This window comes from Lepisma saccharinum, chromosome 7, assembly GCF_977018435.1.
Source record: "Lepisma saccharinum chromosome 7, izLepSacc3.1, whole genome shotgun sequence".
NCBI lineage: Eukaryota > Metazoa > Arthropoda > Insecta > Zygentoma > Lepismatidae > Lepisma > Lepisma saccharinum.
In genome coordinates, this window is record NC_139235.1 from 33,165,409 (window position 1) to 33,188,769 (window position 23,361).

Below are 23,361 nucleotides of genomic sequence, written 5' to 3' on the forward strand. Positions count from 1 at the left end.
TATCCCAGGTTTCTGTCATTTATTCTACTTACCAAATTTATTGCAAATGTCTGCAAAGGCCAAAAATGGAGAAAGCCATGAAATAAAAATAGTCACAATTTTTAAATCACGTCACATAAAAAAGAAATAATGACTGTTTTGAACTGCCCTTCCATAGACATTACAACAATAAAATGAAAATTTTTAAAAATTGTCAGGCAACCATTAATATTTTGCTATTTGAAATGAGAGACAGAAAGAGATGTGGAGAGAAAAACATTAAAATGTGCACTAATAGTGGATAGTGTTTTTATTATTACATTCTTCACACACACACACACACGTATTTACATATACATACATAATGGCAGATATTTGTCATATGAGTAAGCTAAGCATTTATATACAAATTAACAAGATCTATTTTTCTATACAAAGGCAAAAGAAAATAATCATACTGATAGCACTGTTACGTGGAGGATGTATCCATTGGCTTTTCTTCTTTCAAATTGTTCATGTACCTATCCAGTTCATCATCGTCACCACAGGATGCACCATCCTCACCAACGATCTCCGGGGTTTCAGAGTCGAAATATTTCTCTTCTTCGTCCTGCTGTCTTACGTCCAAGCAGTCATACTCTGTGTTGAAATCTACGTCACTGCAAATAGATAGAGGCAAATTAATTCACTCACGTCAGTGTTCAAAATGGATGTCCACATTTACAGGGTACGAAAAAAAACTTAACAAAAACAAACTAATACAGGGTGTCCACAATTTTGTAAAACAATATTTCCTGACTTTTCCAGGTTTTCCAGACCAAGAACCAGAATTATCCAGACCAGGTCATTAGAATGATTCATGTATTTAATGGGGCTGAGCCGATACCACTATGAACCGATACCGATGCCGATACTCTAACCGATACTGATACTTGTATAATTCCAATTTAAAATAACAAAGGTTATATTATATACAGGGTGTCTCATCTAACATTGCGACCTGAAATATTTCGTGAACAACAACAAATATTGAAAAACTGCTTTCGCAGATATATAGGTATGAGAGGGGCTCATGAAATTAGTGGACACAATACATTCAACTACGTAAGGAAGTACGATTTTCAACACAAACTTTGTTCTTTTTTTTTAATGGAAACCCCATTTTATTTTCAGCTCATTTGAAAGTAGGGAAAAAATCATTAAGAATGGTGTTTGTTACATTGTAATACGTCAAGTAGTTCTCAAGTAAATGTAACCTGAAGTTGAGCGTGAAGGCGCATCCCTCACATTTGCGGTCGGCAGAGCCGAGTGCAAATGTCGTCACGCATACAGCCTGCACGCATGTGCTGCATTTTTCCTACGCTCGCCATAGATAAGTATCATCCCGGCCTTTTCAGAGTCTGAAAATACTATTTTCTCAGCAACAGTTCTGATGTACGTACACTATCACAAACGTCTGGTTAATCAGTGTACTTTGTTATACCCTTGCTTAATTTGATAAATCAATTTGAAGGAAAAATGTATAAGCTGCAAAGTTTCAAAGTTGAAAAATTAAAGATTTGTCATGACCAAACGAGAAGAGTTGATTGTTCTAATGTACTAAAAATTATGACGTGAATAACTGAACGCCAATTAAAAATTAGAAAGATGTTAATGTACTAACATTTATGTATGTAACTGATGGCGGAATGTTTAAAATTTATACTTTTTAAAAAACCCTTATTTGATAACTCAGAAAGATGTATCAGAACCTTTTCGATAATTTGTCAGAGTTTACTTATGTACAACCTGCAGTTGTTGGGAACGTAACAACTTTCCTAAGTACAATGCATAGTATGCAGAAGAGTAACATGTTTGTTATGATACACGAATGGCATCAAAAGGGGGATATGTATGTTACGACACAGGAATCAACTTGGGAGAATGTTTGTTTCAAGCGTCAACTTCAGGTTACATTTACTTGAGAACTACTAGACGTATTACAATGTAACGAACGCCATTCTTAATGATTTTTTCCCTACTTTCAAATGAGCTGGAAATAAAATGGGATTTCCATTAAAAAAACCAAAGTTTGTGTTGAAAATCATACTTCCTTATGTAGTTGAACGTATTGTGTCCACTAATTTCATGAGCCTCTCTCATACTTATATATCTGCGAAAGCAGTTTTTCAATATTTGTTGTTGATCACGAAATATTTCAGGTTGCAATGTTAGATGAGACACCCTATATATACATACATACATACATATAATATATATATATATATATATATATATATATATATATATATATATATATATATATACACAGGTATTGGACAAAATAATGGAAACACGAGTCAGAAGTGGGGCATATTTTCAATGTGCCTGGTAATGCTGTGCACGGCTGAAATCAACCTTCTCTTGTTTGCTGCAGGTAGTATGGACTGTGCACTGACAGTAGAGTGAGGCAATGTGGTAGTGCACGTTGTTCAGGTGTAGTGAGTGACCAGTATAGCCGACCTTACGGTGTTTGAAAGAGGTCGAATTGTTGGTGCCCGTTTCACTGGAGCATCTGTGAGCAAAACAGCGAAGTTATGCGGTGTAACACGAGGCACGGTCTCGAAAGTCATGATCGCATACACAGTGCACGGTGAAACGGGGTCTGCTAAGCACAATAGTGGTTGAAAGACGAAGCTACAGGAAAGGGACCGCCGGTCCTTGAAGCGTATTGTGACGTTGCAGAAGAAACCAATGGCCTCCAAAGTGACTACAGAACTTAATCAGCAAATAAACACCCCATGTCATGCAAAACAGTGTGGCGGGAACTGCATCAAATGGGTATCCATGGGCGTGTTGCTATTGCCAAGTCCCTAATAACTGAGACGAGTGCTCGAAGGTGACGTGCATGATGCAATGACCACAAAATTTGGACGTTGGAGGACTGGAAACATGTAATTTGGTCAGACTAGTCAACCTTTACCCTCTTCCCCACTACTGGACGCGTGTCTGTATGGCGAACACCCTCGGCAGCATACGATGTGGACTGTCACCGCCCGACTGTCAAACATGGTGGCGGCTTTATTATGGTCTGGGGCATTATATCATGGTATTCGGCAGCCCCCTTGTCACATTACACAGTCGGGTCTCATAAGCAGTGTATAGAGAACTCTTGGATAACCAGATCCACCTAATGGTGCAAACCTTATTTCCAAACCGGAATGCCATCTTCCAGGATGATAATGCCCCCATTCATACTGCTGGCACTGTTCAACAGTGGTTTCCAGAGCATGCTGATGAGATTCAACATCTTCCCTGGCCCACCCAGTCCCCAGACCTGAATATCATCGAGCTTCTGTGGGCTGTTTTGGAATCCAGGGTTCGGCGTTGATTTCGACCTCCTTCGTCTCTACCTGAGCTGGAGGCTGTGCTGCATGAAGAATGGCTTCAAATTCCACTCACCACCAGTCAGGACTTGTATCGGTCTATTCCGTCCCGAATCCAAGTTGTATTGCATGCTAAAGGTGGCCCAACACCGTATTAATACATGATGTTCCAACTTCCACAGGTGTTTCCATTATTTTGTCCAATACCTGTATATATATATACATACATATACATATAAATATAAAGTGAAAGAGGAGACCAGATGCAGAAAAACTTCAAATTTTCGTGATGGTATGTCACATATTCAGGAGTAGAGAAACATTGTAGAACTTTGTGACAAGAACGAAGCGTTAGCGTGACCTGCAGTGTTGCCAGGTCCAGAAAAAAAGTGTTGACAGTGGCACAAAAAAAATAGGTAGTTCTTTCGCCAGGCTTGTCGAAAACTGTGAGTGGTTGGGGGGGAGGGTTGAGGAAAGGTGGTGGTAAGGGTGAGGATTGGGGATGAGGGGCATTACTGGGTGGCCTTGTTTAGTGTATGTACAGAAATAAGAAATAACAATGTCATGCGTACATTGCTTACTTGCCAATCAGACACCTCCATAAGGTTAAGGATATATATCTGTTTCAACAACTTGTGAAGTCAATTTCTCTTATTTTTAGAACTTTTAGCTATCACAAAGATGAAGATGAGCAACAATTATATGAAATCAAAGAAGAGATGATCATGAACACACACACACAGATGACACACAGAACACATATGTATATTTTTGTGCGTTTATTTTTTTGTATTACTTTATGGCCACACTCCAATCATAATGATGAGGATGAATGATGATTAGATAAAATTAATGAATGGAAATTAAATGTCTGCAATATCCATATAGGTACATAGCACAACTAATATAAGCTGTACTCTTTCTTGTCACAACTAAATCTTTGAAAACTCAGTTTTCTTTATAAGGGATGTTTCCGTGACCTTGAATCAAACTGACAGGGGATGTGGGGTAAAAAAAAACAGCTCCCCTGTGCATAGCACCACGCCATGAAGGCGTATAGGGGGTGTGGGGGTAACGCCCCACACTTTCTTGATCCGGTCGTGAGTGGGGGTGATGTGATCAGCATCTCGCCCCTGACTGCCTTTACCCCCCAGGGTTTCCCCCCAGGTACCCATGTTATTCGATGCTGAGTGGGCGCCGGGGCTGCTTCCATCGTTAGAAAAGTTCCCGGATTTGAACCGGCCGGGGATCGAACCCAGGACCTTTAGCATGGTAGTCAGACACGTTACCGACTGAGCCACCGCGGCCGACTGATAGATTTAGTACAGACATTAATTACTACAGTGTATCATAGCATTCTACAGCAGTTGTTCAAAATGGCGACCCCCCTATCAATGCAAGCATGACAGCATCGCAAGAAACTCTGTCAAATCCACTCTAACATCACTGGAGTTCTTCTGGTATCACAGGCAGCAAGGATTCTTGCCAGGATGTCCCTCGGCTCGGCACCCAATTGTCAGCTGTTACTGCCAGGCAGTGCACCCTGAATGTATGTATTTCATCTACAAGCTGTATCTTTCATTGTCTTATTTCACTGTCATATGCAGCCGCAACTAGTTTTGGCTTAAAACTTTTTAATGGTGCAGACTGGGGTTCCTTGTCTCACTTTGGTACTTGGGTCAGTCTCCATGCACACTGCTAGTTTGATTCAAGGTCATGGAAACACCCTGTATACACATAACTCCTAAAAAGAAGCATCCAAAGTGGCTGATATCAATGTATTGTTATAAACTGATAACAAAGGTATCAGTATTAGAAAGTACTTTACCTGGTGGCTTGTGGAGCCTGCAAATATGTTGCACAGCACTTTCACGGAGAATAAATATCCTGGAAATTTTACATAACCCAATTTTGTGATTAAATGATTATGTTCTCCATTATTATTTATTTATTTTGTACCTTGGTAAAATAATTCATGAATGGAAATCTATAATGCTCTCAGGAATATACACTGATGGAAATTCAAAGAGTAATATTTGCAGACGAGCACATATTGATGTCAGAAAGTGAAGATGATTCTACAAAGGTATGTTTTCAAACTGTAATCAATTCTCACATATTATAAGATGAAAATTTCAGAGGGTAAAACAAAGTCAATGATAACAAATGGTAAAAAGAACTACCTAGAGTGAAAATGGTGATAAACAATAAAATAATTGAACAGGTAACAGATTTTGTATATTTGGAAAGCCATATTTCGCAGCTCGAACATCAAAAAGATTTTGAGAAAAACTTAATAAAATATAATAGTTTAAATGGAATTCTGAAAAGAAATTTTGGAAAACAAATGAGAAAAGAAATTCAAAATAGATAAAATAACAATTACAAAACTGGCTCTTCTGTATGGTAGCGAATGTTGGACTCTTTGTCAAAACTAGATACTAACAAACAAAACTAGAATAAATTGTTCACAAATGAGATTCTTGCAGTATTTAAGTGGAGTAACCTTACAATACAAAATTAGAAGTGAAGAAATACAATATAAATGGAAGGTGAAAGAAACTGAAAAATATCAGTTAAAGTGGAATCAATATGTTCTGAGGATGGCTGATAGCAGTAAGCCTCGAAAATTACTACATTACAGACCAAAAGGAAAAGGAATTTAGAAAGAGCATATTGCCGATGGAATTATCAATTTTTGTAGTCAGAGGACAGGCTTTGGTTACCCACACCTGCAAGAGGAGGAAGAAGATGAGATTACAAATATTAAAGCAAAACACTTATAGATTGCTATGATATGTAATTGATAAATATTCTGAACTTCACTAAATTGTTACAATTTACAAGTGTTGGAATCAGTATTTGTGTAAAGTTTGGGAGTGGTTTCTGTATTGGTTTGGTCTGGGAACAGGCACAAGAGCCTCATTATACCGTAAGAATATAATTTCCAGGGTGGAAGATAGGTTTAAATTATAGTGTCTTCTAAAAGGGCCGCCTTCTATAGAGAGACCACACACACAAAAGAACCTACGTCAAAAAGTCTTCGCACATCTTCCTCTACATCAGTTCAACTTTGGTCATAAGGAAGCATGATCCACTCTACCCCTCTCCACATCTCATGAGTATGATGCACAGGATGCGCAGTTCTGTTCAGGTTCTTTACCACTTGGCAGGCAGAATCAATGTGCAATCACAATTGGACCCCTCGATTACAAGGTAATACAATAGTGTTAGCCACTGTGCTGTTGAGAAGGCTCAAAATGTAAGCACACGAGCCTTGCTTCAATACAATGAACAGGTTAAGCGGTGATGTCCCCGGATGCATGTACCCAAACAAAACTCTCATCCCGCTTGCTCCTATCCTTTTGCATTGAAAATGTATAGAAAAAGGATAACTTTTGTTAGTGACAGCAGTTAGCAAGCAATATAAAGAGGTGTATTATATTAGATTCTGGTAAATATATAGATACTTTTACTAATGGACATTTCCACTCAATTTTTTTACAACAATTTTAAAAACTACACCCTGGAAAATTGACCCCTGCAAGTTCTCGCGTTTCTCTGTGTCCAGTTTAAGGCAGAAACGAAACTTCCAAAGTTGCAAGGCTAGAGTTGCGCTGAAAACACGCCGCCGCCATGTTAATACGTCACGCCTTAGAGAGAGCTCGTTTGTCGTCTGCTTTGAACATCCTGTTTACTGCGGGTAGCTACTGTCTATGGGGTAGCCTGCTGTGAGCGAACATGTGCAGCAGTTTTACAAATATGTACAGATTTAAATAATGGAAGAAGGAGCGTACGTGGAAAGGAAAGCTATGCTTTGTAATGATCATTCTTCCATGAAATATCCCTGCTGCTCACGTGCAAGATAAATAAAAGGGTTCTGCTGCGTGCGTGTTCTCAGGTAATGCGAAAAGTGTTGCTTGTAAAATTCGTTGCTAACCAAACTTTCAAAAATATATATATTTTAAACTTATATTTATCGAAATTTACCGTAATCTATGTAGTGCAAAATAAGAATTTTCACATTCTTCAGCCTATTTTACTTTATTTTCCATAAAGCAATTTCAGTTTGTGTTTCATTTCTGTTGCGCAAGTTACGATCAAATATTCTTGGGCAATTAAGAGAAAATACACTGAGATGATTACATCAGTTGCACAGTACATATTAATACTTAGTTTATGTATAATTATTACAAGGAAATAATGTGTATAACGAAGGGTGTATTTAAGGGTCCACCCCCCTTTGGTTCAGTAAAATTGCCAGGGTTACCTCTTCATCAGCTTGTTCATAAAAATTTCTTCGGACTTATTTTATTCTCTTAAATTAGAGACGTAAGACGGGATACGGATGGTAAGGAAATTACGTAATTCCACACACCAGATGGGGAACTGCAGACCAAATGTCTGCAATTTCCTGATAGTTTCGGAATTTCTACGACAAGAAACTGCATTGAGACTGTCAAATCACTTATTTTTTCCCCCTTGAGTCATCTTAAAGATATTTGGTTTTCAAAAATGCAGTGACACAAGATGAACAGAAAAGCATCAATACTAGCGTGACTTCGTGACTACATACACACAACTTTGTCGGGTCCACCATCCCATGCTCCCCAACAAGCTTCCAGCCAGCAGTATCCTGGATTTTCACTTACGAAATTAAGCAACCCTAATCATACCAAAAGTTGATCCATCAACCCCCCCCCCCCCCCAACCACCACCACGTGAACTATATATACGTCCATGTGCATAACAATATCCCATACTGAAATGGTACGATATATATTGAATTTTGTACTGCGAAAAAAGCCGCCTCATCTCGTTACCCCGAATGCATTAATTGGTTGGTTCACAACTTCACCACTAAGGATCCTATCGAGACGAGACATGGCAGCCGTGGTCTCTTTCTCGTTGAGAGTTGTAAATGTCTGTCTCGTGTTTATTTGTAAATGTCTCATTGAGAGTCTCGTCTCAATTTATAAACATCCGTCTCGGTTTGGGAGGGCAATTCTCGTTCTCGTCTCAAGTTTCGAAAAATATAGAATTACAGTGGAACCACGAGCAAATCAACCTGAGCAGACCCGCGAGTCCTGTGCACTGTACCCCCCCAAGTAGGGAAGGGGGAGAGTTGACCATGCTTCCTTATGGCCTGAGGTGGAGGGAGGAAGGGAAAGCTGCGCGGGGACTTCTCGTCCCAAGGTTTTTTTTTTTTGTGGTCGATCTATAACAACGTATGCAAAGGCTTATCATTATAAATACAAAAAAAACCTTTCTTAATATATATATATATATTTATTGACTCCTCGTTTTAACGGTACGAGCCCTCGAAAACTGAATATTATCCTGCTTATATATGTAAACCGACCTGCAGATTCAGAATTTCCAGGAATGAACTGGCGTTGTAATTATTATACACAAAATTCATGATGTATCTGAGGAAGTCGCATGTTCCAGGTTTGACTCTCAACCTGGGCATGACTGTTCCCTTGTGAGTGACATTTCATTGAACTGGAAATTGTTACATGGGAGGATGTTTGCTCGAGACTTAGGGGACACCTAGGGGGATGCTTCTATTGTTAATGTTAGTGTTGCTCACGAGACGAGACATTTTCAGTCTCGTCGCATAAAAGGAGATGGGACAAGAACTAGTGAATGTTTTCGAAATGAGATGGGACAGAAGAAAAAGTTCATCTCGTATCGTGGCAGGTTGGGTGATACTTAGATTGTGCTTCTTGTTGGTGGTGGTAGTAGTGTGTGTGTGGACGGGGTGTGCCCTCCTGCACCCCGACTTCGAATACTGCTTGTAGTCATTCATCTTCATTGTAGCGATTAGCCAAAAGTGGGAAGAAATGTGATGTTAGAGAAGATACATACTAAATTACGTTCTCATCGTTGTGGTTAAAAAAGTGACGGAAAAGTAGACTAAATACAAAAATTTGCAATATATATATATATTAACTGAAGAAGACTCATTTACTGAAGGAAATTTAAAAACTCCCCGTACCTTTTTATACTGTATCACCTCTTATATTGCAGAAATTGGCGTGTAAACCAGTGTGTTCTAAACGTATTATCTTAAAATTTGCGAAGAAAATATTATGACGAAAATAATTGTATTTCCAGAAAAGGCATTCCTATAACATTAAGTTCTTGCCAGTCAGGAGCAATCCATGTATTCGCAATGAACAAGGCTGTTCACATGTTCAGCCATTGACTGCTACAAGTTTTGCTTTGTCACCTAATGGGAAAATCCTGTACCGAGTGGCTGAATTATAGTAAATACTACTATACTGCTAGGGCATAATTCATCTCCAAGAAATGCAGCACACATTTTTGCACTGGAAGTTACAAGATACTTGTTTTACACAGTAACAAGTGACCTTGCTGTCGCTTCCGCAGCTCATGCTAAGTTGACGGGACGAGCAGAAGACATGCGCATGCATTTCTAAGTGATGACGTCAGAGGACCTTGTGTCTGTGGAGAGGACGTTTTCAAATCAGTGACGTAGGAGGTGAATTTCAGCGGTGTTTGAAGGTGTTTTTCTCGAGAACCAAAACAAATATCGCCGAGATATTTTGCAGATCTCATATTTGTGTCGTCATCTGTAAAATGAATGGATTTAAAACGTTTTTCATGTCAAAGTGGAAATGTCCATTACTTACAGATGAGGGGTTACCTTCGGAACATTGGCGGATTTAGCACACATGTTAAAAAAATATATGAAGCTTTCTTACATGATGAAAACTGATTGCAGAAAGTTATCGCTTGTTACTGTGACAGCAGTGAGGAAACAAAATACTGTCTATCGCATATCAGTGTAAACACTATATCGATCTTTTGATAGTAAGTTGTTGATGTGTTTCTTGGAAAACTACCAATTTTACCTACTTTATTCTCCCGGATGTACGATACACATCATCTTTCTGTTTCCTAACTACTGTCACTAAAAGTCACACCTTGGCAATCTGTTTGCAATGCGAAAGCATAGGGGCTTCACTGTGTGAAAGTTTGTTTGGATACATACATCCGGAACACTAGCTCTGTTGACGTCACGATTACCCATTCCATAACCGTATTTTGATTGTTATTTAAAAAGTATGAAGCAATGCACTCAGTTACATCCAAATTTTTAAACCACTTACGTGTAGTCAAAGTCTTCATCCTGCCCCTCTAGGAAACTCCTATACATGCTCGTCACAAATTCTTGTTTCAATAAATCTTTCTCTTCTGAGGACAAGGGTTCAGGTTCCGTGTCTTGATCCATATTGGTCTCCTCAAGAGCATCATCATCATCATCTTCATCATCACTCTCTTCTTCCTCCTCGAATGCATTATCTTCCTCCTCTTGCTGCTTCCTTCTTAAACTGCAGATCTGATCCCTCTCGATGTGGTCCAATAGCATGTTGGAAAAACTGTAAACAAAAAAAAAAAATCACACAATCATGATAGCCATTTTTACATTCACAACAACTGTACACGAAGCACCTTTAAAGAGATGAGTACTTGTAAAAGTAAAAAGGGATTTGGTTTGATTGTTTACATTTAGCATCGCTTTCTGCCACTTTTGGCTAATTGCAATGATGATGATGAGTGATGACATGATGAAGGGACACTCACAAAGAACACCCATGAAGGTTACCAGATCGCAGCAAGGGAAACGTAGGCTATGCTGTCCCAAAATTTAGAACACAAATCAATTGCAGTAAATCCAGTAATGTAAAATTAATACATTTTCAGTTTTTTTTTAAAAAAAGCAATGATTTTTAATGATTTCTTAACTCATTTTTGTCAACATTGCAGATATGCAGTACACCAAAAATATTTTTAAGTCATATAAGGATGATAACTTTTCCTAAAATCTGTTTTATTAACATCAAAGAAGTCTCACTCTTGATTACTTTGCTTCAAACAGTACAATAAGTGTTCCTGTGCTTTTTATTAATACTCTACCAAAAGTAGTAGTTTGATGTTTCGTTTTGACATAGGTTCAATTTTTATATAGGAATCTGTCCTCCAATATTTGTGTTCATTCATAAAAAAATTATAAGCAGGGAACGGATTTATACATATTTATGTATGAAGCTGAAATCAGTTATATTTTGTATTAACTTTGTGCATCATGGTATGTAGACTCTAAAAATTCAGTTTTAATTTTCCATATTTATACATGTAGGTTTTGGCTCTTATTTTACATATTTTAGTTATGTTTACACATTATTTCCATATTTCAGAACATTTCTCAACATATACTCCATATTCAACAAATAACTACATGTGTCCGTGCGACTGAAAGAATTGGGTGAATTTTTTGGTAATAACTGACAAAAGTCAGAAGCAACATTAAACAAACAAAGATTTAACTGATGAGTTTTTTTCAACCGCACTGCACATTAGTGTCACCATTTTGAATGGTTCCCATATTCAGAAAATGCAGAATTTAAGCTTTACAACAATATATAACATTATACGGTTCCATAAACACGAAAAATCAACGCAAGTGTAAAAAAATCATGGAATGACCCTGAATGGTTTCATGTTGGCTGTCCAAATTATTCCGCGCATAATATGCACCACAGTTTTTGGTGGCAAAAATTTTGGGAAAAAGTGCACATTATATATGAGTAAATACGGTTTATAATCATGTGTAAGTTGCAAAAACATAATTTAATAAATGTTAACCGACAGAAGTCTGCTGTCAATCTAATTGATACACAGGTCACCTTGAGGATATAGTGATTACCCTGTCATCTTGTTATCAAGAGGTCACATAGTTCAGTCCTCGTTGGTTTGGGTACACTGTTGGTTCAGTCCTGATTAGCCTATTTGAGCATAAGTGGACATAAACAAAGCAACAGGCGAATAAATTGCTTTTATGCATGTTACATGGAATTATATATTGGTGTAAGAAGTATAAACTTCCAATAATTGGAATGTATTGGGAACATTCAAGAGATACTTGTGTGACATTTCCCACACAAAATGGAAGGCTCTAGACATGATATTGGATTAAATTGTACTTGTGGTATCTGCTAACAAAATATGTTAAAAAACTTGAGTATGATAACAGCCAAAATACATAAAAAACATTAACAAAATTGTGTTATGTGTGGGACACATTAAAAATGTAGAAAAAATTGTCTTCATTTGTGTGTGGAGCACATAGGCTACAGATGCTAATAATTTTTGTTGGTGAAATATACAAATTGTATGCAGTCACAAACATTTAAACAATAATGCAATAATAACAATGCAGTGGAACTTTGATTTTACATTTTTCAGGGACCAAGCTGAAAAACTTAAATTGTGGGAAAACATAAAATTGAGGAAAACTTCATAGTATTTTGCTATTTTGGGATCATCAAGATTGAATGCATAATGCTGGAAAATGTAAAATCGAAGAATGTCAAATTGGTGTTCCATGGAAATAATTTTATGATTACCTCATTTTGTTATTTACATGGAGTGGAATGTCCTACTGTAGGTCAAACAAATTTTTTCTATGCAACTGTAATTTAAACCCGATTCACACTGAGGCATCATCATTCAAAATAACTTTTAACACTGAATAACTTAATTAAAATACCTGCTCATGTCAATCTTGTCGGCTTGCTCTCTCTCTTCGTCCGTCAAGTATTGGCCAACGAGATGTTCGTAGAGAAGGGGGTTTCTCTTCCTCATCTCCTCCTCGCTGAAATATGAACCCTTGCCAATAAGTTCCTTGAGGGCTTCGAACCTTCGGTTTTTCACATCCACCCTGTTTGTAGCCTTGCAGTGGTATCTCTGCAACTGCTTCAAGTAATAGTCAACTTCGTAGTCAACTCTCATACTCTGGAAATACTCCAAGTGGTTCTCTTTCAAGTATCTCCCGAACCGAGCAAGAAACTGTCCTGCACTGTGATCCAAAACGTCGCTTGCAATCTGACGCTTCTGCGCGAATTTCAGTTCTGGTTCACCTTGCTGTTGGCTCTTGAAATGTGCCTTTGTGCCTGCTAGATGATCGAGGAGACTTCTACGAAATTTGTCTCTCAGCCTGTCTTCTCTCGCCAAACCATCTGCGTCACTCTGTTCGTCATCAGCCAATCCGCAACTGTCTTCGCTGAATACACCAGACGTGCTACTGCCTTGCCTGCTTTCTGTCGATGAGCTGCTGCCTTCCGAAATCTCACTCTCGCTGCTTGCTGTACTTTCTCTCTCCAGTGTGGGCAACCTATTGGTATCTTGAGAGATTTCCCCAAAAAGTGTTCTGGGTATGTCCTCATCTATTTTAACAGGCATGGTTGCACTGAAAAATAAAAACTAGAATTAGATTATTTAGTTTAGCCTTATTGTCTATGCAGCAAGTCATAACAGACCTACTGCAAATTTAGTAGAATTCTTCACCAGTGTGTGTGTTACTGCACCCTTCATCACAACTCAAAATTATTTAATACATTCTGAGCTATATCAGTAGCACAACCACGGGAGGGGGCAGGGGGTACATTGCACCCTCTAACTTTGAATGGAAACCAATTCTAGGGATGGCAAACATTGAAGAAAATCAAGACCAGCAGGACAAAATGATACTCAAGATGGTATTAGTTTTCATATATTTATTGCATTTTTTTTTTCCAGACAGCCAAGAACACCTGCAGGGTGGGCAGAGGGGGGAAATTGCTCCCCCACCCCCTTTGAATTCAAATTTTATGCAAATAAAAATATGTTTCGTAAAATTATCTTGCTCACTTTGCTCGCAATGCCTGCTTTTCTAACAGTCTCAAGTTTGGAGTCGTAGCTAGGGGGCACAGGAGTCGAACTAAATAAATGGAAAATACTGTAAACTACAATGCCATGGAGCCTCGTGAAATGAATTGTGCCCTATTAAATCAATATTGTTTTCAGTTTTCAAAAATTAGATCTAAAAATTTTCTTGCTTACTTCGCTCGCAATTTCTTTTCTGTAATGCATTGTAAATTACTAGAGAGAGAGAGAGAAGCCAAATATGTACTTCAGACTGTTGCTGCTAAACACATTTGTCTTAAATGTATGAACAATTCTTCTGAGGAAAATGAGCTGGATAAATTGATTACGTTGTGTGTTTAATACGTGCACAATTTAGTGTTAACATGTTGCGTATGTATATTCTTATTTTACGTTGGTCCATGTTGAATGTAAGTAACACTTATGTTCTACATGAAAATTGCACCTCTGAGCTAAATTTCCAAGATGTCACTTGGAAAATTATTACATTTATTTGGTCACAAAACTTTTATGTTCTTTATCATTGTTTCAAAACACACTAAAAACTGAACACCTTTCATGTCTTAAACAAGAAAGTCAGAAAACCAAGTAAGGCATCATAATTTTACCCACTAAAAAGTACAGTGCATTATTATTATTAGTAAATAATCATTCTAAACATGAGCCTATAAATGCATATGGCATCTTACAGGCATATTACAAATATTATACACATACTAAAGTTTTTAAGTCCACTTTTGTGCCTGCACCAAGTATCGAACCCAGGACCCCTGGATTGCAATATCATGACATTACCAGTACGCCATTGGGAAGGCCCATAGTTATTTAAGAATCATTATTTTTTGAATTAAAGAATTTAGTTACATTTCAAACTGCCTTTGGTGCCTAATCAGTCATGCAGTGAATATTATGCTGAGTACATAACACTTATTTGAATAATTTTAAATCCTGAGAAATGTATTGGGTAATGGTCCTGAATGTGTATCTTAAACCTGACCCACCTGAATTAACAAAAAAAGCATTAAGAATGTTTTTTTTTTTTATGCTAACAGCTCTAAACATGATCCACCTAACATAACAACAGCAGCATTTACGGACATAATACACCTTCGCACCCCACACATATGAAGTAGATGGCACCAGTAGTCAGTACCCAAGATGACAGTAAACAAATGGCTGCTCACAAACAATATAGGAGTACAAGATATGAAAAAATCGTTCTCCAGGAAATGCAGGGGAGTAATTAATAAGACTCTGAAGTGGGTCCGTGTCGAAATCTTACACCCTAGATTTCGCAGGTGATTTTTTTTTCTATATGAAGGTTATGTGCTGCTAATTGAGAACAATTAAATTCTGGAGCGCGGAAATAAGTATTTACGACTGTACAGCCATTTGAAGTTGCGAGGTGGTTGCTATATTCAAATTTCCCACCAATTCCGGGCTCCGCCCCTGGGGTAATTAACCTACCGCTACCATGGTCCCGCCTCTGCTCCGGCTACCCGCCTTTCTATATAGAGTCCCTTTTGAAGGTATGTTAGAAACTGGCTGGAGCCACCTGCCCCCAATACTATTTTTTGCATTGACACATTTAGGTACCAAAGAAATAAGGCTCAAATTAAACCTCAAAATGTCACTTACCTCTTTATTACGAATACTTCTTTCTTTTAGTTTTTTCGCTTGCCTAAGACACAATATGTAGTCAGTAAACCTTCGTAGATCATCGCACATCGTGCTTGTCTTTTGTCCCTTTTCATTCGATGCTCAGGGTTTCCAACCTTCAAAACCCAAAAAATACTAACAAATCGATTTTTTTTATTCTTTTTTTTACACTTTGCACATTGTTTTACGAACAAAATGTTGGTAAATGTCTGTTATATCGGAGACACATTTTTTTCATTTTTACAGAAGAAACTACTTACGGGAATCAGTTTCTGTAGCATTTTGAAAGTTCGTGGAGGTATTTTCTCACCATAGAATGCTGCACAACAAGAAATAAGCACTTTTCATATAATATACTTGCATTTTGTGCAAAGCGACAACATTATTCCGTTTCCATTATGTACCTGCAGATGGCGCAAGCGTCGAAAGTCACGCAGTCTCGCCAGTGTTTCCAAATGTGCCTTTTTTTTACGAGAATTTTTTTTTAACTATGCTTACCTAACCTAACCTTGCCGGAAATGGTCCATGGGGCTATCCGTCAATGGTTTATGATGACATCATGAACACGAAAGTAGGTATTTTTCAGTTAAGAAGGTTGGAAACACTGCATACCCACTCCAAATCGACAAAACACACGCATGACGCCCTATGATCCACAGCTGTGCGTGACATATTGTATGTTCCGCAACAGAAGGAAGGAACCAAAATAATTACTCGTAATGTGAAAAAACGAAGTTATTTTCGTGTAAAAAGCATAATGGCACCTTCAACTATGTTCCACAATACACAATTGGTAAGTATGAACCATCCAAAAGACAAAATATCCGATTTTAATGTGTCTCCGATATAACAGACATTTACCAAAATTTTAACTATGCTTGCCTAACCTGACCTAACCTTGCCGGAAAAGGTTCGTGGGGCTATCCGTGAATGGTTTTCCCCACCCGGTATGAATTTCACCACGCATCCACGACACGTCATGTTTTCGGAAAACAATGGCGTGGTTGGAAACACTGCATCCCCAATGAAAATCAACAAAACACAAGCACGACACGCGATAATCTAATAAGGTGTATGCACCAAAGGCTATTGTGCATTGGAGAATGAATTTTCAACAAAAATAATGAATTTCCGCTATGACACATTCCCACATAGAAAACACCTTCCAGATGTTTAACAATGCTACAGGAACATATTACCGTAAGTAGTTCCGTCTGTAAAAATGAAGAAATCTGTTTGTGGATAGTAAACTAGTACCAAAAAATTATACAAACACTATCATTGGTACTAATCTGGGTAATTATGCGATATAGCCCGAACACTTCTCACTCGTTTATTTTGTTCATTTTAGCATTGATACTTACCTATTCTGCATTGCGGAAGATTCTTTGAGGTGAAGTTATGACTTTTTCCATAAAACAGTGTCAACTTTTTATATTACGAGTCATTATTTGTCTTCCTTGTTCCGCTTGGGTAACAGACAATATGGCGTGCACTTGTCATGGATCATCGCGTGCCGTGCTTGTGTTTTGTCGATTTGGAGTGTGTATGAAGTGTTTCAACCTTCTTAACCTAAAAATACCTACTTTCGTGTTCATTATGTCATCACAAACCATTGACGGATAGCCCCAAAAAAACATTCACGATAGCCCCAAAAACCATCCACGATAGCCCCGCAGACCATTTCCGGCAAGGTTGGGTTAGGTAAGCATAGTTAAAAAAAAAAAGAAAAAACAATCTCATAAAAAAAAAGGCACATTTGGAATCACTGGCGAGACCGTGTGACTTTCGACGCTCGCGCCATCTGCAGGTACATAATGGAAACAATGGCAAAATGTTGTCGCTTTACAGAAAATGCAAGTTCCTTACATAAAAAGTGATTATTTCTTGTTCTGCAGCATTCTATGGTGAAGTTTTCAGTTTCCACGAAAGAAAATACCTCGCAGAACTTCGACAATGCTACAGAAACTGATTTCAGTAAGTAGTTTCTCCTGTAAATTTGAAGAAATCTTTTTGGGTTATATCGCATTTTTACCCTAATCTGATATTCCCCGGACAGATTTCTTCATTTTTACAGAAGAAACTACTTACGGAAATAAGTTCCTGTAGCATTGTCTAACATCTGGAAGGTGTTTTGTGTGATGTGGGAATGTTTCAGAGCGGAAATTCAACCATTGACGCATAGCCCCATGAACCATTTCCAGTAAGGTTAGGTTAGGTAGGGTCACGTATAGGTTACAATAGTTAAAAATTGGTTTCGAAAAAACTATGCGTAGCCCCACACACCATTCTCGCATAGCCCCACGAACCATTGACACATAGCCCCACGAACCATTTGCGGAAACGTACGTTCTTCGTTACAAAAACATTTGATCAAAAAAAACGTCAATACACGTTAAAGAATGTTCCGCGAAGCAGATAGGTAAGTACAAATGTCAAAAATTGACAAAACGAAGAAGTTATAGGTGTTCAGGGAATATCAGATTTTTACCCTATCATTAATTCGGTAAGTAAAGTTGTTGCTACTGAGTCCTATGATAAATCACTGAAATATCTATAATGAAATACATTCGATGGCAAAATGGTAACACTGTCACATTGTAATCAAAGGGTCCAGGGTTCGGTCCAAGTGGAGGCACAGGGGTTTGCATTCCACTTCACACAGTTAAGTTCTAATTAGGCTATATGTGGGTCGTCGTCATTCGATGTGCAAACAACGACCACTAAGTAAACAAAAGAGAAACATGTCAAACCACAGTATAATTTTTTGTCACAATATTTATTTTTGGTAACATAAGAACTTAACGTTTCGTCAGTTCTAATGATACGTTCACCATTGTCTTAGTGTAGAATATGGTTGTGTTTACATACATACCTTTGTCCTTTGAAAAATATATATTTTCAACGATGTGTACAGCTCACTGATCCGTTAAATGCAAAATACAACTTGATTTTTTATGTTGACATCTGCATACGTTTCCATTACGTCGCCGCCATGTTTGTTGATAATTCGATTTTCTCTTATTCGATATCAGTCGCGCCAGGTCATGAAAATAAAAGTAACCTTCGGTAGTTCATGTTCTTGCTGTTTTCACATTACAACAAATTACAAAGATCGGGATTCGATTTCATTTGAGTGTAGGCAGAAACTCTAGTATTTCTAGCATCAGCAAAAGATAACAGCCCACATTGGCATCAAGATTTGTGCTATGAAAACCTGACAACATTTATACATTTGTGGACTGCGGAATTCGTAAGAGGGTAGGAGTGCTTTTTCTATAGAAGTAGAAGAGGCAGATCAAGAGAGGGCTTTGGGCTTGACCTACCTAGAGCCATGCCTACCCTTGTTCACGTATCTATATCATATCATGATACCAGTGCCGGATCTATAAACCGCAAAACCCCCACAGTGCAGGAGGGGGGGGGGGTGAGGGCGAGGTTGACGAGCAAGCCTTCAGGAAGCCCTTGTTGTTCAATTTACGTTGACTAATATGCAATACTTTTCGGATAATAACTTCTGTAACCGCGAGTTTCTGTGTACAGATTTTGTAAAACTCCTGTATGAGAAGCACAATACAATTCTACCTAGGTCCCCAGACATATATCGATCTCCGTGGCGGAGTGGTTAGCATAGCACGCTACGATGCTAGGAGTAACAAATACCTGCCTCGGTATGGGTGTTCTTTTTGAGTGTTCATCCTGAAGATGAAATTGATTAAGTCCATCCTCATCGTCGCGATTAGTCAAAACAGGCAGAAATGCGAAGCTAAATAAAAAATCTCCTGTTCCGAAAATTTTCCTGTTGGGAATATAGTGCGGAACAGAATTTTTGGGGTCGGAACGGGATCGGGCCGAAAATTTTTTAAATCCCGACATTCCGGTCGAGAAAAAATCGTAATTTCCCAACGGGAAATTTTCAAAATTTCCCGTAGCTCTGTAAATCTCGATTCTACACGTCATTTTCACTTTAACTGATTGTTTTTGCATTTCTGGTACAAAAACTAACAATTTTCCATAAGTTTCAGACATTTACAATGCAGAAAAGTCGAGAATTAACGACTTTTTAAAATGACCATTTGGTATTCTTCGACTGCTCGGGGCCCCGAAAAGTCGGAAATTTGATATGATCCACATTTTTATGTGACGTCAACAGTAGAAGATATGTCACTAATGTATTTATTTTTGTAAAAGAAAGCGTAATTTCTTTGTTATTATATGTAATAATGCACCTTGTTTGTAATGTATATCTTTTGTTTATTGTTTATTGTACTTTATGCTACATTATGGGTAATTTAATGTATCTTTGTTTGCAAGAGTGCACTATACGAATTTGTATTTCTAAAGATGTATAGATGTCAGTTTTGTTGATAGTATCCTTTTGTAGATAGTGAATGATTCATCTGTACTTTAATCTGTGTTCTCAAAAATAGTATAAAAGCGAGGATATCGCGTAAGAATCATCACACTTTTTCGCCACGGATCGACGAAGCTTTTAAACTTGAAAAGAACTCCTCGGTGTTGTGCATACATCTTGGTATGGTAGTTCGGGGCGCAAGCTAGGCCTATGTGAACATAGGTACGCCGATAGCCATGCATTGATGATATGCACAATACTGCAACCATTCTACGTCAAATAATAAAGTCAGCCTAAAGATTAATTTGGAAATAAAAGGCTAAAGAGCAAATATTGGCTCAGTTATCATTGCATATCTCTTGGTGTGGTAGTTCGGGGCGCAAGCTAGGTCTATGTGATCATAGGCTTGCCGATAGCCACGCATTGAGTTTTATGCGTTTTAATTTAGTCAATTCATCGACAAAGCGAAATCCTCGCCTTCGTCTCAAGTATATTTGCATTATAATTGCAATAAATAAAGATTAAAAACCTTTCCGTTTATACATACTGCAGTAATGTGGTTTTATTTCTCTGTGCTGTGAATATTGTCTTTGCCTAACACTATCCCTGTACCTGAGAGGAGTCTGTGTACTTCACCGAGTCTCATCGTTCACCGCTGAGTATTATTAAGTTAATATTAATAGTAAAATAATACGACGCGTGAAGTAATTGTGCTTAGAACGTGTCATGGCGCAGCTCAACGTGTTGGCTCGATTTTGTAGTGTACAAGGGCAAGACAATTGTTTAAAGTTGAGATTCATTGTGCAAGAGCACTAAACTTTTATATTTGTAGAAAAGCACAGAACTACTTCGTTCGAAATGGAAAGAAGACATTTGCGTAGCGCAAATAAAAATCTTGCTTCAAATTCAGAGCTTAATGTTCCCGATTGTTGTCGGAACATTGATAAAGATAAAACCACATTTGTGTGCAAGAAATGTACAAAGCTTCTACATTATGATTGTTGTGGCTTAGATGTTCGATCTGAAAGCCACGAAGCTACCGATTTCGTTTGTAAAGAATGTGAATCATTGTCTACAACTATTACATCTGATCCATTAAATATGTTTGAAGCTTTAAAAACCATGATTGAAGGAATTAGCAAGCAGCAAGTTGAAAGTATGGAAACATTACAGGCTGATATTAGACAGCAAGCTGATTCCATTACCAGCTTGAAAGCTGATATCTGCAAACAGTCTGAAACATTGCAGGCTGATATGTGTAAACAGTCTGAAGCACTGAAGGCTGATATCTGTAGAGGATCTGACATATTGAAGGAAGATATCCTCAGAGAATGTGCGTTGCTAAAGGATGATATCGGTAAGCAGCACGATGAATCTATGAAAGCTTTAAGAGCTGAAGTAGGCGAGATGGCCTGTGAAATACAACAACTAAAGTCTGAGAACGAGAATACTAGGGCCCGATTCTCTGAAGAAATTCGGCAGGCTAGAGAGATGGACTTTGATGAGTTCCGGCGTAGCTTGGCAGCCGATGTTAATAAAGCCACGGAAAGTGTTCGCATCGATGTAGAGGATATTAATTCGAGACTCACTGAGGAGTGCAATAAGATTATTGAAAAACAGCTGACGATGGAACAGATATTGGCCGAGGCCGAGACTGACAAAATACAGTTCCGGGCTGAGGTCCAAGAAAATATTAGTCAGATTTCAGTAATTGTGTCTCAAAGAAGCAAGGACGTTGAGGAAATAAAAACTCAAGTAGAACAACTTACGAATCAGTTAGAGACCATGCACGTTACCCGCCAAACGGAAACAGAAACTGGATCTCGAACAGCTGGTCATCCGTCTGCAGTTGCTGAGAGTGCAGCGTTGCCAACCATGAACATTGAACTAAATGAAGCGATGGACAGAGCCGGTGGAGAGAGAACTAGAGAAGACAAACAAGTCTGTCGCCCACGAGTTACTGCTGATTCAAGAGCTAATGAAGTGGCGTCTGCTGTTCCACCTACCTTTAGTCTTTCGGGCGGTGACAGAGGTTACAGAGAGCGTGAATCTCGCAGGGCCCGGCACAGTCTTTATGAAGAAAGGACAAAGAGGAAACGTCTAGAAAGGAAGAAAGATCGCAGTTCCTCCTCTTCCAGCACCAGCTCTGACTCTCAGTATCAAGCAAAAATCAGGAAGCGAACACGAAGGCATGGAAATTCAAGGAGCGGGCCAGATGAGTCGCCGCCAACAACTCAGCGATCAGCAATGACTGGAACTCCAAGGATGGCAGACCTTAATTCCTTGTCGAAGTTCAAGGGAGACCTGGAAGCCCAGAATGCTGAGCAATACTTAAAAGAACTTAATATCAATTTTGATTTAATGCAGATTCCATACGAATACCGATTGGAAATTATTCCTCGGCTTTTCAAGGGCCAGGCTGAGCATTGGTTTCGAGCAAACCAGTTAGAGTTCAAGTCCTATTCTGATTTCTGCCGTCGTTTTCGCAAACAATATGCTTCAGAAGAGGCCAAAGAGAGGCAGCTGACAGCAGTGAGATCTCGCCGATACTTAAAGCAGTCCGGTATGAGCATGGAGGAATATGCCTGGTCTATTTACTCAGCCTACCGCAATCTGTCTGTCCATTACATAGAACCTGAGATTGTGAATTTAATCATCTCCCAGCTTCCATATAGAGCTCGCAGTCTGAGTCTAGCTAATTCTCCTCAAACTGTACGGCAGCTAGCCGACTTTCTGAAAAGGTTCGAGGTGCTTGAAGAGCAGGACAGTTGGAAGCCTGTGTGGAATAGGGAAGGTGCAGGCCAGGGAAATGCTCCCAGACAAAATAGAATTGGAAACCAACAACCCAGAGTCAGACAAGTTATGCAGAACCAGAGGAATGGATATTCCAATTACCACAGACGACGTAATCCTCCTAGAAGGGATGGCAGGAACAACTACGCACGTGGGCCGCGTCGTTCCAGATCTGATCCAGAAGACCATTCCCGTGACTCTTCACGTAACGCCTCTGAACCCAGTAATTTCAGAGCGACGGCGCCTCCGTTTGAACCTTCTGCTTCACGTTTGACGAACGAGCAACGTCAAAGCGTCGACATAACCAGAGACATTTGTTGGGCACCATCGACTAGTGCTAATCCGAGTGGTATGCAGTCGGATTTAGCCAGTCGCCCAACGTGAATTCTTCGTTCCCGATCACGGTTGAGCTAAGATCTTGGACTTCTCTGGGAACCGATGACAGCGATATAAATAGTGAAGATAATCATGTTTTTG

At 38.7% G+C, this 23,361-nt stretch overlaps 1 protein-coding gene across 1 annotated transcript; it reads right to left on the reverse strand.

Annotated features, from left to right (window-relative positions):
* Nucleotides 1-289: 289 nt before the first annotated feature.
* Nucleotides 290-18,751, reverse strand: LOC145990181 (coiled-coil domain-containing protein 97-like). Its single transcript, XM_083125842.1, has 4 exons — nt 18,613-18,751; nt 12,925-13,623; nt 10,484-10,753; nt 290-638 (listed from the first exon to the last, which is right to left on the reverse strand). Exons 2-4 carry the CDS (start codon nt 13,614-13,616, stop codon nt 449-451), a joined length of 1,152 nt encoding a protein of 383 aa, XP_082981968.1. The 5' UTR covers nt 13,617-13,623; nt 18,613-18,751; the 3' UTR covers nt 290-448.
* Between the last annotated feature and the right edge of the window lie 4,610 nt (nt 18,752-23,361).

Bases quoted from the DNA above. Each gene is read 5' to 3' on its own strand.
- LOC145990181 (XM_083125842.1), bottom strand. From the start codon at position 13,616: ATGCCTGTTAAAATAGATGAGGACATACCCAGAACACTTTTTGGGGAA. The intron at 10,754-12,924 runs GTATTTTAATTA...TTTTGTTTACAG, and splicing joins GACAAGATTGACATGAGCAG to TTTTTCCAACATGCTATTGG. The intron at 639-10,483 runs GTAAGTGGTTTA...ATCTATTTGCAG, and splicing joins GATGAAGACTTTGACTACAC to TGACGTAGATTTCAACACAG.